Source organism: Falco punctatus, assembly GCF_963210335.1.
Source record: "Falco punctatus genome assembly, chromosome: 1".
NCBI lineage: Eukaryota > Metazoa > Chordata > Aves > Falconiformes > Falconidae > Falco > Falco punctatus.
In genome coordinates, this window is record NC_137580.1 from 118,739,335 (window position 1) to 118,754,611 (window position 15,277).

At 63.5% G+C, this 15,277-nt stretch overlaps 2 protein-coding genes across 2 annotated transcripts; both read left to right on the forward strand.

Annotated features, from left to right (window-relative positions):
• The first annotated feature begins 482 nt into the window (after positions 1-482).
• LOC308068687 (uncharacterized protein) lies at positions 483-11,220 on the forward strand. Its single transcript, XM_080399691.1, has 16 exons — positions 483-1,794; positions 2,494-2,598; positions 3,673-4,393; positions 4,533-4,627; positions 4,754-4,842; positions 5,005-5,119; positions 5,290-5,478; positions 5,763-5,888; positions 6,112-6,186; positions 6,465-6,638; positions 6,796-6,911; positions 7,260-7,325; positions 7,617-7,718; positions 8,294-8,564; positions 8,715-8,793; positions 9,220-11,220. Exons 1-16 carry the CDS (start codon positions 1,390-1,392, stop codon positions 9,405-9,407), a joined length of 2,916 nt encoding a protein of 971 aa, XP_080255817.1. The 5' UTR covers positions 483-1,389; the 3' UTR covers positions 9,408-11,220.
• Positions 11,075-13,192, forward strand: LOC308069222 (coiled-coil domain-containing protein 183-like; the record flags this gene model as incomplete). Its single annotated transcript, XM_080401199.1, has 7 exons — positions 11,075-11,086; positions 11,214-11,342; positions 11,537-11,659; positions 12,058-12,186; positions 12,331-12,388; positions 12,471-12,571; positions 12,848-13,192. 7 exons carry the CDS (start codon positions 11,075-11,077, stop codon positions 13,190-13,192), a joined length of 897 nt encoding a protein of 298 aa, XP_080257325.1.
• Positions 13,193-15,277: the final 2,085 nt, after the last annotated feature.

Consider the following 15,277-nt stretch of genomic DNA (forward strand, 5'->3'; position numbering starts at 1 on the left):
ATATTGTTTATTAAGATTTATGTTAAGTATAATGTAAAGACTAGGCGCCAGATATCCAGGATGCCTCTTGTGAAAAATAAGATAACCGCCAGATGTCCAGGATGCTGCTTGTAAAAGAGAAGATAACCGCCAGACAGAAACAAGACAGACGACCCCATATAAAGATATATGAGTAAGGGGTTAACACCTCCACTACTTCATAAACACGAAAGTAAAAAGTATAAAAAAGGACTGTTTAAACTGCTCAGGGCGGCAGTTGGTGGAGCGCAGACTCCCCTGCCGTCCAGCGCTGTTTTTGCTCATATTCTACTTGCTATAATTAATAAAATTTTAATTGGATTATGATCCGTTGTGGTCTCAATTTATAACAGTGGCCACAAAGGACAAGGAAAATGCTGAGGTACTTCATGCCTTTTTTTGGCTCTGTCGTTAATAGCAAGCCCAGATTCCCTCTAGGGATTCCCTCTAGGAATTCCCTCCTTGAGCTGGAAGAGAGGGAGGAGGAGGAGCAGAATGATGTCCGGGGGAAATGGGTAGCGACCTGCTGCTCCGCTCTGGCATGCACAGGTCTCTGGGGCTGTAGGGGATCCACACGAGAGTACTGAGGGAGCTGGCAGAGGTGCTCACCTGGCAGGAGAAAGTTCTGAGCATATACACGTTCCCTTCCAAACAACCCCCACGTTGACCTTCCCCTTGAGAAAGAGAAGCTGGTTCTTTTGCTCAGGACCCGTCTGATGGATGATGCCTCTGGGTGCAGGATTTGTCCCGCGCGCGCGTGGGAGCAGGGGCCTGGGCAGGGCTGCGTGGAAGCGCGCGTTTCCCGGCGTTGCTTGTCGCTGCTGCCCAGCCTTTGCTGCAGAGCGCGCTGGCAGCGAGCCGTGCGGGCTGCCCCCGCCGGAGGGAGCGGGTGACAGCCGCCGGGGCCCGACGGCGACCGCCGAGGGGAGGCGGCTGCTGGCCCCGGGGGAGCTGCAGCCCGGCGCTGGCGGCAGGGGGCGGGGCTGGCGCCGGGCCGTCGCCTAGCAACGGGGGACGCCACAGCAGCGCCACTGTGACGGGCAGCGGGCTCGGCCAATGGGCGGCGGCGGGAGCCTTGAAAAGCCAGGGCCGCGGTGCGGGGCCGGCAGAGCCCGCTGAGGTGCGGCGGGTGCGGGCTGGCGGGGAGGCGGGCTGGCGGCCGGCAGGCAGGCGCTGACCTCTGGGGGAGCACCCGTAGCCCCCTCCCCTCCCCTCCCCTCCCCTCCCCTCCCTTCCCCTCCCGCCCATATCTGCCTCACTTTTCCTGGGCGTCGGTTGCTTTGCGGGCTAGGGGGGAGTGGGGGGAAGGCTGCCGCCTCTGCCAGGTGCCCCCCAGGCAGAAAGTGTCCCGTTCCCCCCAGGCCAGGCGCTATGGCGAGATCGAAGAGATCGCAGACGCTGCTAGCGGAGACGGCCCCGCTCAGCCTGCCCCAGCTGCTGGAGCTTGCCATTGTGAACTCCAAGGGCACGACCGTAAACTACGATGCACTGCGCATGCTGCTGGAGGGCATCCTCAGGCTGCTGGACCTGTGGGAGCTGCCTGGGCAGCAGCAGGGTCTCAGCCCAACGCAGCCGGAGGGGGTCCAGCCTGCTGAGGCCTCCCCCGGGCTGGAGGAGGCGGCAGGTGGGACCCAGGCCTGGCCGCAGGGCCATTGCTCCAAGGGCCAGGAGGTGCAGGAGCACCTGCTGCAGAAGACCACCAGCAGCCCCCGGGTCGCCTCTGCAGCCGCTGATGTGAAGGAGATGGAGGAAGGCGATGTGAGCGGCGTCTCCAAGGTAGAGGCTCCTCCCAGTGCCCTGGGTGCCCCCCAATCCGAGGTGCCCCCCCCCCCCCCCCCGGGGGGCTGTGCACTGCCCCTTAGAGCAAGGCCTGCTTGAAGCCCCTGCTCACGGTGGGGATGGAGTTTGGGCCAGGAAGAGCCGAGAAACTGCTCGGGTGGCTCTGGGCCCTCCCGCCGTTGCCATCCATGAGCGGCGGGTGCGACACAGCACCCGGTGGCCCCTGGCCGCAGGTTCAGCCCCCCGGCTTCCAGCCTGGATGTCCCCTGGGGGTGGGCAGGGAGCACTCGCCCTCTGCGGGGTGGGTCTGGCCTCTGCTCGGTGGCTCCCGCTTCGTTAGTGGCGGCCACCACTGCCCTCCCTGGCCAGGCTGCCCTCGAGGGGTGGCAGCAGCTCCTTGCCCTTTGGATCCGCTCCAGCGCTGGCGCAGAGCCTGGAGCGGGCAGGCAGGGCCAGATCCGTCCCTGCTGACGCGAGTTGTGCAATGGGCCCAGGGCAGGGGTGAGGGTCCCTGGGGGCTGCTGCCCCTTCTTGGCTGTCGAAGACGCGGCAAATGGAAAGCGCTGGCCACAGTGCCCTGCCCGCCTGCCTGGGCCGGACCCTGCGCTGCCCCCCCTGCTCTGGACAGACCAGAGCCGGGGTCCTGGTCTCCAGGGTCCCTCCCCTGGGGCTCAACCCGCCCTCCCCTTCTCCTAGGCCGTGGCGCTCTACCGGAATCTCCTGGAGGAGATGAGCGGGGTGAAGGTGGCACAGGCCTGCATGGCGGAGGACCTCAGGACGATCCAGAAGGCACTCGGCTTGGTGAGCTGCTGCTGCCGGTGTCCCCAGGAGGGCACTGGTCCCTCACCCCCCTCCATGCCCCTCCCTGCGGCCCTGGGTGTCACACAGCATGAAGGTCCCCTGGGGGGAAGAGTGCGTGGGAAGGGTGTCCCAGAGGGGCATGTTGGGGCTCAGCCCACCCCAGCTGCAGCCCCCCACCCTTCTCCTGCCAGGGCTGTCCTTGGGAGGGTAGGAACGGACACCACTGCCTGCGGCACAGGCTGCTGGTAGAGGTAACTGCAGGTGTCAAGCAATGTGGTACTGAGGCGCTTCTTAATTAAAGGGCCATAGAAAGAGTCATGTGGGTGCTGGGAAGGAGGGGAGATCAAGATCTACCTGTGCAACACAGCCCTGGCCCCCAGGCAGAGCCCTGCCCAGTGTCCCTCTGCCTTGCACCCAAGCTCCTTTGTGGATGCTTCATTCCAATCTTACAGCTGTCCCTCTCCTCTACCTGCCCCAGGGGAGCCTCGGCGATGCTGCCAGCCAGCTGCCAGGCCACCATGGGCAGACGGTACCTGAAAGTGGTGTGGCACGGCCACAAGCGCATGTGGATCCCTCTGCAGGACAGGGGGTAGCTGCATCCCCGGGGGACCAGTGCACCTGGTCCCTCCGTGTCGGGTCCCCAGCAGTGCACTGCACATCCCTTGTCAGGCAGGACCTGGCATCGGCAGAGTGCGGGCAGCTCCTTGGCTGGCCCGACGTGCACTTTCTGAGCATGTTCTGCTCAGCAAAGGGCTGTGTTTAGGCTGGTGGGGAAAACCAGTGGGTGCTGGTACCTCCTTGAGGGGCCGGCTGCACCCATGTCCCCCAACAGCCCCTGGCTCCCAAATCTGGACTGGGGCTGCTGCTCCTGAAACGGCTGGGGAGGGGCTGTGGTTGTGGGAGCTCGGGGGGTGTCCGTGGGGTGTGCACTTTGCCTTTGGGCTCTCGTGGAGTACTTGGGTTTGGCTTGGTGAAGGGGGGGAGGGGTTGGGGACAGGGCAGGGGGGCTGTGGGTCTGCCCGTGCTGCTGCATTTCTGCCCATAAACCTGCTCCCCATTCCTGCCTCTTCCCAGGAGGGCACTGGGGGCCAGTCTGCCCCTGCTGAGCCCCAGGCTTCAGCTGTGGACACGCTGCATGGAGCAAGCTCAGCGCTGGGGCCGAAGGAGCCATGGACACAGCCTGCCCCCAGCACCACCAAGGGGAGCCCTCAGAAGTGGGCAGGTGCTCCCTCTGATCAAGCAAGGACTTCTGATGGGAGCACCACCTCCCCGGGGACACAGCCAGAGTCCCCTGGGATCCAGGCCACTCTTGCAGGGGTGCAACCAGAGGCCTCCAGCACCCAGACTGCCTCCTTGGAGATGCAGCCAGCACTTCAAGGGACCCAGGGCAGAGGAGCAGATGTTCAGCCAGGCCCCCTCTGCACGGACCCCAGCCCTCAGAGTGCGACGGAGGTGTCCCCTGAGGCCACTGGCTTTGCTCAGGGGATGCAAGTTGATGCTGCAGGTCCCGTGGCTGCACCCAGCATGCAGCCTGCCAGGGTCGGACAGCCAGCCCCAGAGACCTCCTGGGCAACAGCCCAGGGCTTAGAGATGCCCCTCAACGTTGTGTCCCCCTTGCAAGAGCCAGCGATGGGTTCCCACTCTGACCACTCTGTGGACACAGCAGAGGCTCTACGCCAGGTTGGACAGCTGGGCCTCCTCTACACAAGCCCGAAGGAGCAGGTGGCCCAGCTGGAAGCCACCAAGGCAGGACATGGGGAGGTTGAGAAGCTGAGCCTGCTCTTCCTGAAGGAAGGTGGGAGCCCTGGGAGGGCTGTTGGGGAGCATTTGGCATGGGGCCAGCCTGGCTCAGGGGCTTGTTGTGGGGCCAGGCTGGCCCCAAGGGCAAGACCCCACTCACTGAGAGCATGTCCCCTTGGATCACATCCCTCTAGGCAAGGAGAGCATCAGCAGCATCCTGGCAGACCTCCAGGACCAGAAGTCCTCCCTGCAGGGGCTGGCTGGTGACCTGCAGGGCGAGAAGGGGAAGGTGAGCCCGCAGCAGTCCCTGATGGGGCTGTGGGGATGGGGGGTAGGGAAGGGGCAGCCGAAGGGCCTGCGTGCTGGGACAACATGGGGGGCTGTGCTCTGACTCTGGTACCGCTGCCATTCCCAGATCAGGCAGCTGGAGGATGTGCTTCAAAAGCTGCAGGAGGCTGGATCTGCCTGCCAAGAGGATGACAAGGAGACTACACTGCACCTGGGGTAAAAGGATGGGAGAGGGTTTTGTGCCTCGGGGGGGTGGTGTGTGGGTGGGGGCTGCAAGGGATCCTGGGGGCTGGGAACATCCCGGTTTGGGGGCAAGGGCCACCCCCCAGGCAGCCCCATGGACGCTAACCCTGCCCGTGCCCATGTCTCACTGGCCAGGACCATGGTGCGGGAGGTACAGCAGGAAATGAGGGAGCTGAGGGAGCAGCAGCTCGCAAGCGAGGCCACGTTGGAGCAGAGGGTGACAGAGGTGGCTGCCCAGCTGCAGGAGCAGGTGAGGTCCAGGGGGAGCATTCCCACTGCCCGCTGGCTCCGTGGGGTGGTCCTGGCATGGTTGCCGGCTGTATCCCTTGGCAGGATGGGGCCAACATGTCTGCGTGGCACCTGGGTTTGTTGGCTGCATCCATCCCAGCTCAGAGCCCGTTCCTTCTCCCTTTGCTGCAGCTGGACAAGCTGAAGGCGATGGAGAGGGGCGTGGGGCAGGAGCAGGCAGTGTGCCCCGACTGCAACATGAACGTCAGTGGGCAGCTGGGGCAGCTCCTGCAGTGCTACCAGAAGCTCCAGGAGCAGGTGAACTCCATGTCACAGCAGGCAGCGGGCAAGGTGGCGCGGCAGCTGCCGGGGAGGAGCCAGGTAGGGAGATTGCTGGCATGGTGGGCTTGGGAGGGGGCTGCTGGGACACCCCCGGCTGGTTGTGCTTTGCTGTGTTGTGGGGGGGCCCCTTGCTGCCCCTCAAATTGGCGTGGATGAGTCAGCAGCATGGAAGGAAATGAAAGGCTTGATGCAAATGTCCTGCTGGCACTGAGAGCCTGCGGCCACCGGCCGAATACCCTGGCTCTAGTCCCTGCGGGCAGCTAGACCCCCCGCCCTGCCCCGCCCCCCAGTACAGCACCACCTTGTTGTCTTGCTCCCTGAAGCAGGACAAGGGGCTGCTGGAGCACATCCAGGCCAATGTCAAACAGACGCAAGAGGACTGTGACAGACTGAGCCGCGTCACAGGGAATCTTGTAGCTGACTGTCAGCGGAAGCAGGGAGACCTAGAGGTAGGTGGCTGCAACCCCTGAGGGGTCAGAGCATCCTCCAGGCAGACCCCCAGCTGGGGCCCACAAAGGATGTGTCCCTGCCAGCCTGCTGGCAGCCCTGTGGAGGGGCAAAGTACCTTTGCCAGAGTTTTTTGGGGGATGGGGAGGAGTCGGGAGTGCTGGGCTGGCCGGGAGGCAGCTCCAACCCGGCCATGGTGTCATGGGGTGCTTTCTGTGTTGGAAGGTTCTGTTCCAGTCTGTGGAAAGACTGCAGAGGGACAAAGCTGCGAAGGAAGACCTGGCGCTGGAACTGGAAGTGGTACGGTCTTGAGGGGGTCCTGGGCAGGGTGATAGATGCTCCTTGTCACTTGGGGTGGGGGCATTAGAACTGGCCTGGGGGAGGGAGGATTTCCAGAGCGGCTGCAGGTCCCTCTGTCTCTCCGTGGGTCTCTTTGGCTGGTGGGTCTGACCCCACGGGGGTGATGGGGTGAGCAGGGCCCCACAGGAGCACTTCTCCCTTACCCCTGACACAGGCTGGCCCTGCCCGTTGTACCTCCATCCTTTCCCCACCCCACTCCTGCCTCTTTCTGTTGCCAGAAAGCAGACAAAGCTGCCCTGGCCGGCAAAGTCAACTGCACGCAGTTTGAGTCCAACACAGAGCGACTGTACGAGGCCATAGAGGAGGTGCGGAGCCAGGTGACAGGCCAGGGGCAGGGCTGGCAGGAGGTCCAGCAGCAGCTCAGTGAGCTCCGTGAAGAGATGGACTCCAAGGTGAGGGGTGGCTCATCTTTGCGGTGCAAAGCTGTCACCTCCAGGGTTTGGCAGCCTAAGGCAGCATCCCTGTGAGGATCCCTGCTGCTGCCTTTTCCCTGGGGACCATGACGTCTCGTGCCAGGGCAGCTGGCTGAGGGTGTGTGTGTCCCCACAGCTGGACCGCCTGGAGCTGGGGCCTTTCCAGCAGGAGCTAGAGAACTGGAAGAGAAGCCTGAAGCAGCTCAAGGAGAGGCTACTGGCGATGCCTGACAGCGGAGCTGGGATTAAGAAGTGAGTGCGATGGGGCCGGCAATGGCTTTGGGGACAGCACTTGCCCTGTTCCCTCGGGCAGATCCTCCGGTGCCCAGTATGAGGTGGAGCTTTTTCCCAGGCAGGAGCCCACAACCAGCTGCTCTCCCCACCGTAGCCCCTTTCTTTTGTAAGCAGCCAGCAGGCTGGGACCTTACTGGGCTGGTAGGGGACCCAGCAGGCTCAGAAGCCGCTGTCCCCTGCCAGACACCGTAACTCACTACAGCCAAGTGCCCAGCACCCTGCTGCTGCCCACCAGCTGCCTGCTTGCGTGTTGGCAGGGCTGTGTCCCCCCCAGGAGCTCTCACCATCCCTTTTGTGTCCCCACAGGCAGCTGCTGGTCCCGTTTAGCTGCCTGTCCTGCGACCGGCCCCTCAGCATGCTCGTGCCTGGCCCGTGAGTATCGCTCAGCAGCGGTGCATCAGGGGGGCTGTGTGGGTGGGACACGGGGGGAGATGGGTGCTGGCGCTGCCCTGCTGCACCAGGCACAGGTGTAAGGGTGTCTGCCTCGCGGGGGCTGACCCTGCCGAGGCCTCTGCCCACCTGTGGGGGGATGGGGACCCCTGTCTGAGGGTGGCGGGCAGGGTGATGCCGTGGGGTACAAGCCTGCGAGTTTGGGGCTGCTGGCTTTAATCCAGGGTGGGTTGTTTGTCCCAGTGACTCATGCGTGGCTCCTGTTCTCCCCAGAATGATCCCTACGCTGCCACTGCTGCCACCACTGCCCCCCTGCCCCGCTGCGTACCCCCATACCGCCGTCAAGGCAGAGGGAACTCAACAGCAGAAACACAGGTAGGGGACATGGGGACCCATCCCTGGCCCTTGGGGTGCGAGGTGTCCCTGCCCCCCCAGTGAGGGAGGGCTCTTCCCCGGGTGTGGACAGAGGGGTCTGCAGGGGAGCAGGGATGTGCTGGGGAGGGTCAGCTGTGCTTGCCCCGGGTCTGTGGGGTTTGACAGCCCTGCCCTGCGCTGCCCATGGAGCCCAGCTCTCTGCCTCCGTGGTGCTGAAGCCAGGTGTGATGAGCCGTGCCTGGTCTCAGCCTGCCCTGGGGCTTGGTGGGGCATCAGGTGCCTCCTGTGAGACAAGTCGCCAAGGTTCAGCCCCGCAGCTGGGGCAGCCCGGCTCCTGCCTGCCGGTGCCCCGTGCGCGGGGTGCAGGCACCTGCCCTGGCCACGGCCGGCTCCCCGGGCAAAGAGCAGAACTGGTGCGGCTGGGTGGGCGCGGATCTCCTGCGGCAGTGGGAAAGGAGCCAGGAGGGACACAGCCCGCTGGGGGGCACCTCCTGGACCCCCTCCCTGGTGCGGTAGGGTGGAGCACGGGGTGCCACAGTGCCAGGTGCTGAGCATCCCTGTGCGCCATCCCACAGACAGCAGACGCCTGAACGCCAGCACCCCACTGTGCCGCGGCAGCATGGTGGCCAGCACACCCTCGGTGCCCCGCTGCAGCGCAGCTCCACGCTCCAGCCTCACCCGCCCAGCACCCCGCGGCTGCTGCAGCGCAGCTCCACGCTCCAGCCTCACCCGCCCAGCACCCCGCGGCTGCTGCAGCGCAGCTCCACGCTCCAGCCTCACCCGCCCAGCACCCCGCGGCTGCACAAGTCCCACACACAGCTCCCCATCCAGATAGGGATGACAAAGGTAAGGACATGGTGGGGGTGACCAAGGCTGGGAGGGAGGGGGATGCTGAGCACGGGGAGGGCTGTGTGCCTCTATTTCCCCAGGGAGAGCTGGGGGTGGGAGGGTTGCCTGGGGATGCTGAATTCAGCCAGCCTGCTCTCTCCCTCCCAGCTCGGTGACGAAGTGGAGCTGGTGGGCAAGGATGGCCGCATCTACAAGGGCCGGCGGCCTCTGCTCGTGGACAAGGAGGGTACGGCCGGGGCACGTGTGGGGAGGGGATCCAGCGCATGCCAAGGGGATGGTGGGTGGGCAGGGTGTCCGTGGGGTGCCAGTGTTTCCCCTGTCTCCCACTACCGTCTCCTGCTACTGGGGGCAAGCAGGGGTCTGTGCCCCCAGCTGGGCAGGGTGGGAGGGGGTCTGGGGGGGGGGAGGGAAGCAGGATGGAGGGGGAGGGCTGGCACACGGGGCGACTGGTCCCCACATTGGAGCTGGAGTGAGGTGGGGGGCCATGGTGGGGCAGCCCTGGCCAGTGTAGGACTACGGCCTGAGTGCTTCAGGGTGGGGGCCAGGACCCCGTTTCGGGCTGTCTCTGGCCGGGCCGCTGCCCCTGCTGCCTGCAGCTGGCGCCCACCCCCTGGGGGCTGCAAGGGGACTAAGCCCTGCTCTTCACCCCCAGGCACCGCCACCTCACCTGAGCAGAAGCCAGCATCAGCCTACAGCCAGCTGGGCCAGGCAGCACTGGGAATCTTCATCCAGCCCCTTCACCACAAGTCCAGCAGCATGCCAGCTGAGCGGAACTTGGGGTCCCTGGGCAAACCCACCCCCTCGAGCAGGAGAGCGAGCAGTTGCAGGCAGCAAGACTAAAGGGCAGATAGCAGGGTGCCTGTGGCGCCTGAGGGCACTGGCTGGGGGGTGGCATGGGGGGGCTCGCCCCCATTCTTGGTGCCCTGCTAGGGATCATCCTCCCAGCAAAGAGAAAAGGCGGGGACAGCTGCTGTTAAAAAAAGTTATTTTTGTATTATTATTTTTAAATTAATAAAAAACCTTCAACCTGTTTTTGTGGGGTTTTTTTGTTTTTGTTTTTTAAGCAAGATTGATTTGAAAACTAAAAAAAAAACCCAGTTCCCCCTTTATGGGGAAGGGCCATGAACAGCTATCACAGGGACAGGAGGGGCATCACCTTGATAAATCCCCCTCAGCCCTGGGGGTGCCAAGGGAGGATAGGGCAGGGGCTGCTGGGGTGAGGGGAGGGGGAGTCTGTGCAAGAAGCCAGGCTGAATTTTGGAAATCAGAGGAGGCGTGTTTGCTCTGGGCACTGCCAAAAGCACCTGGGCAGCCCAGAGTGGGGGTTGGTGGGGGGTCCAGCAGCTCCATGCCATGTGGCCATGATCCAGGGTACCACCGTGGCCACAAGCCAGGGTGCTGACTGCCACCTCAATCCGTTGATATTTTTATTACTCCCTGCTTTCCCTCTCCTGCCCTGCTGCAGGGATGCTGGGGGCAGGGGAGTAGCTGTAGGGACAACCCCCCCACCCCCAACCAGGCAGCTGCCTCCATGCTGCTGCTCCTCCTTTCTGGATTTATATACGTTAAGATATATTTATATATTATAGTTATATATTTTAAAAAAAAATAAATGGGGGGAGAAAAGACCAGCTAGCAACTCTTGCAGAGGCTCTTGTGGGCCAGTGCCCTCCCTGGCAGTATCCTCCCCCAACCCCACAAAATAATAATAAAACCTAGAAAATTATTCCAGTGCGTTTGTCAGGGAGCCCCTGCTCCCAACGCCCTGGCCCAGCCCCCTCCTCAATTCCCCCCTGCCAACCCAGTCTTATCTCTGGCCATCCATGGTGGCCACGGCTTTCTGTGGGGGGGTGGCAGGTGGGGGGGCAGGGGGCCAGGCGGGCTGCGGGTGGTGCAGATGGTGGTGGAGGCCGTGGGCGGTGGGCGAGGAGGGAGGCAGCCAGGCGGGCTGGTGGCTGGGGGGCGAGGAGGCCCAGAAGGGGCTGAAGCTCCCCGGAGGGGAGCAGGCCATGGAGGTGATGGGGCTGTTGCTGCTCTGCAGGCTCTTGGAGGTCCGCAGCTTGGAGAACATGGCCAGGGCATCCGGGAAGTTGGGTGGCGTGGCCGGCGTGTTGCTGGGGGTGCACATCTGCGGGAAGAGAGGAGAGAATGGGCATCAGATTGGTCATGGATAGTTTTGGGGTCCCAACGCACCCGCAGGAGCCGGACCCATCACAGGTTCCCAATTGCATCCCACCCCTGGGACCCTCGAGCCCCAGGGGATGCTCAGAACCTGGGTCTGGCCAGTCCTGGGGTATCCGGCGCTGCCATGCAGACTCTAAGGGTGCAGGGGGCTCCCCCAGAGGCGTGGGGGCTGCCTGAGGAGGGTCTCCAGCCCAGCCTCGGGCAGGACAATTTGGACCATCCAGGGTGCTCAAAGCCTGATGTGTGGGGAGGGTGTTGGGGTCCCCCCTGGCCCCCCTTCCCTTTGCACTCTATAACAGTGAGTGCAAGGCAGGCTGGGCCCCATGCAGTTCCCGGTACAGCCCCTGCTGCGCACCCAGCTAAATACAGCGCCCAGCCAGGAACGGATCCGGCCCCTCCCCAGCCAACCTCGCTGGCAGAGGAAAATCTGGTGGGGGGTCCCGGTCCTGCGCTGGGGCTCAGGGGCTGGCAGCACCTCTGCCCCAGGCCTTTTGCCAGCTGGAGAAAAACATTGAGAAGGTGCTCCTCAAAGTCCACACTGGACAGAAGGTGACCGCCCTGTACCTGGCGGTGCGGGATGTCCTGAGGAAGGTGAGCTCCTCCCCACCGTGCCATCGTGCCACCTGCTCCCCCAGCAGAGACAAGGAGGTGCCCCAGGGGCAACGCTGGTGGAACGCCCCCCTCCCAGATCAAAGAGGTCCTCCTGCTCCCCTCCATCTGCTGTCACAGCACGGGGGACCCCTGGGGCTCACTGGGGTGACGTGCTGTGGCTCCCTGTGTCCCAGGAGCTGGCCCACCTGCCTCCGCACCTGGACCTCCTGTGCAAGGTGGCCGAGCTGTATGGTAGGGAGCTTCAGGACATGGATCTCATGGCCTTGGAGGCCTGCAAAGCCGCTGACAGAGCCAAGGTGAGATGGCCAGGGGCACCTCGGGGCCCTTTTCCACCCTCCAGAGCCCACCGACGGCACCATGTGCCCCGGAGCTGCTGGGTGTGCCTTCAACCAAGAGCAAAAGAGCCGGAGCTGGGCTTGCCCACAGCGCCCCGATGGATGGCTCCATAGCTCCTCGCGGGTGTCGCTCTTGGGCCGGGCTGCCCTGGGGCTGGGGACAGCCTGCCCGAAGCCCCAGCTACGGCGAAGGCAGCACGCTCCACCCGCCAGCCCTCCTTGCCCACTACCCTTCCCAGCCTGTCTACTTGGCGGTGGGGCTGGTCATTGCTGACCCTGGCCATCCCACAAGTTCAGCTGGCTGCCAAAGGTCCGTTCCAGCTCTGACAGCCACTTCTCCCTTCTCTGACACGCTCCAGAAGGACGCAAACAGGACGCGCAGCCGGATCCTTGCGCAGAGAGCGCGCATGTACCGCTCCCGGGCCACCCAGGAGGTCTCTGTAGACACAGGGTGGCGGAAGGACGTGTACCAAAGGCACCTGAGAGCGGTGAGCTGGGGGTCCCGGCACAGGCCAGGCTGTGGGCAGACGGCAGGCATCGGTGCCGGGCCCCCCACGGGTCGGGGGCCTGCAGGGCCAGCTCCCCCCGGCTGTCAGCAGCGTGGGGGGTGACAATGCACATCCTTGCAGCAGGAGAGGCACGAGCTCACCGTGGACTCCCCGACCCCGGCCTCACAGGACCAGCTCGTGGGTGAGTGCCTGGCGGGGTGCAGGGGGGTGGGACGCGGGCACAGCCGCAGGCATCCTTCCCTGACGCTTCCCTCCCACCGCAGGCACCAGACTGGAGGCCGTCAGGTCCCAGATGGAGCACGAGGCCAGGGTCACGCAGAAGACGGAGCAGGCCAAGGCTGCGCGGCAGTGCTCCAGGATCTGGGTAACGTCAACCCCCCCTCTGGTAAAACCCACGGCTGCTCAGGGCCCGGGGAGCTGAGAGCCCTCTGCTTGCCTTGTTTCATTGTGGGCTTCTCTGCCCTCCTCTGCCTCGGGAGACCCCCAGAGGCCCTCTGGGGCGGGCAGGGATGGCACCACACTTCTCCGTGACATGAGCTTGCAGCCGTCCACGGTGCACACGGCTCCCCGAGGCCACGGCCTGGGTCCTGTACCCTGCAGGAGCACCGGGGGCTGAGTCCTCGTGCTCTCCCCCGGCCAGGACATACCCGGCAGGCTCCTGGAACAGCAGAAGTCCTCGGCGGACCTGGAGCAGTGCATCAGGGAGGGCGAGGAGAAGAAGCAGGCACTGGCGGAGAGGCTGCACGAGCTGGAGCTGAAACTAGCTAAGCTGAAGTTTCACCAGCCCTCGAACACAAGCAGGTGTGCAGTTGTGTCCACCGGGCCACGGCCCTTGGCAGGGGGGGGACACGTGTGTGCCAGGTGTCCCGACACAGCAGGGCACCCCTTCCCACGTCCCACTGCAGCCGCCCACCCCTCCTGTGCCGCCAGGTTTTCTGAGCAGGGGGCTCCTGCTGGGAAAAATAGGCAACAGCCTGCAGGGTAGAGAGGGAGCGATTAAAGACCCAGGATGGATGGGGAGCAGGACAGAGGACACAAAAGCAGCCATGGGCCAAGGGCAAAGAGGGATGAATTAAAGCACCGGGACTGGGAGCCATCTACGGGGAGACATCGGGGAGCAAACAGCTACAGACAGACGTGTACAGGGCAGAGAGGGAAAAGGGAGTCCCAGCAGTACTGACCTGAGGCAACGGGAACCTTGCAGCCATTCCTCCTAGAAATGTAATGGGGGTAGAGAATGAAATGGGATTTTTTTGGAAGAAATCCATTCAAATCACCATTGAAAACACGGAACAAAACCCTAAATCCCCGAGGTTTACAGCAAACACAACCCCCCAAACCCTAAACAGTGCCTCTGAACTGTTTCCTTTTCCAGGAAGTTTCCTCAGGAACTGACGAGCGTGCGTGACCACCCAAGTGGTCTGTGTTTACCGAGCAGGAGAGCAAACAATACCTTTTCAGTTGGCACATGTATCCAAATATATATCCAAAGAAACTCCGTTAGTGTAACTCGCAAAGAGCTCTGGGATCTTACAACTTTGCCTGTCGTGTCCTGGAGAACTGCCGAGCTGTGGACTCTCAGAAATACCGGGGCACAACTCTTGGCCTGCCTGAAATGTTCAGGACGCTGTAAAATCAGAGCGGTTTCTACTGCTGCCTGCATATCCGAGAGCTGACTACAGCTGCGAGTTTTCTTTTGCGTGCTCACAGCTGGGTGCCAAACCAGAACAGCTGCACACACAGCAGAGCGACTGCTCAGCACACCTACACCAACAGAGCTCTCCTAAAGCACACCTGGAGCCATTCATACCCCAAGTCAACATCTGTAGCAGCACCTGGCCACACGCTTTGACACAATGTCATTTTGGGGTCAAACTGACGCACACCAAAAGAGTAGTGAAACCCATCTCCTTCTCTGCCACGTCGGGTATCGCGGCTCCTTCAGTTGAGCAATGACTGTTACATTATTTCCCAAATGCAAAGCCAAACAGAGAAAATATAACCACGGCATGCTCCTCAAAAGCAACTCTGCACCGGCAACTGTTCATTGTGACCAAGGGACGATGTGGCCACGGCCCTTCACACTTTCGGGACGCCTAGGTGGGACTGAACGGTGCTTGTGAGCAAAGAACATGCCTGCTCGTTCAGACAGGCTGGTTAAGTTTACCACAAAACTCTACTTCAGCATTTGCTAATCCTGTCCGGCTTTGCGTATCCAGGGTATCTGTGGGTGACACACGGACCCCGCGGGTGACACACGGACCCGGCTGTGCACGCTGGCACGCTGCTGCTGAGGGTCCCGCTCTCTCTGCCTGACGCAGCGGGCTGCTGAAGCTTCCCGTGCCGCCCTCCCCCAGGTGGCCGCCGGGCAGGAGACCCCCCCGCCCCTGCTCGCCTCCCCCGCGCTCCCGGCACTCCCCCGCCCCCGCCGCCACGGCCCGCCCCCGGCGCGCCGCCATGCTGCTCCTGCAGCGCGCACCGCGCACGGACGGCGCGTTCGGACGGCGGCGGGGGCGGCTCCGCACCGGGAGGCAGCAGCGGGCGCCGCGGCATCGCCCCGCAGGACGCGCGGGGTGGCGGTGCCGTTAACAGCGGCCGGCAGCGCGGAGCGGGGAGGCCCGGGCTGCAGTACCCACCTGTGCCCGCTGGGCGGCAGCAGCGCCCCACCGGCCCGGTGCCGAGCAGCGACGGGGCGAGCCCCGGCCGGGACCAGCCCGGGTCGCGCCGCCCGCACACCGGAGCTGCCGCGGCGGGGGTCGCGTTCCTCTGCCCGTCTCTCCCCCGCAGCCCAGGCACCATGACCCGTTGCCTGCGGACCAGAAAGCACCCACGTGGCTCAAGCGTTTCAATCCTTCGCATCTGACGGCTTTAACAGTCGGGTGGGTGGTTGTGTCCGTGCCCCCGCCCCATTACCGAGGGAGAAGCAGCAGCACAAGGAACTTTCGGCGCAAGGGTTCTTCCCGACGGGTAAGCCCCAGTGATTGCTGCTGTTAAAGGAGAAATTCGCACAGCCGTGGGCACCACTAGGTTTGCTTTAGTCGCAACTCGGAGCTGGGCCACCACCCCGGTG

Coding starts and splice junctions, on each gene's coding strand:
- LOC308068687 (XM_080399691.1), top strand. CDS start 1,390: ATGGCGAGATCGAAGAGATCGCAGACGCTGCTAGCGGAGACGGCCCCG. Junction 5,120..5,289: donor CTGCCCAGCTGCAGGAGCAG/GTGAGGTCCAGG, acceptor CCTTTGCTGCAG/CTGGACAAGCTGAAGGCGAT. Junction 8,565..8,714: donor TCCAGATAGGGATGACAAAG/GTAAGGACATGG, acceptor TCTCCCTCCCAG/CTCGGTGACGAAGTGGAGCT.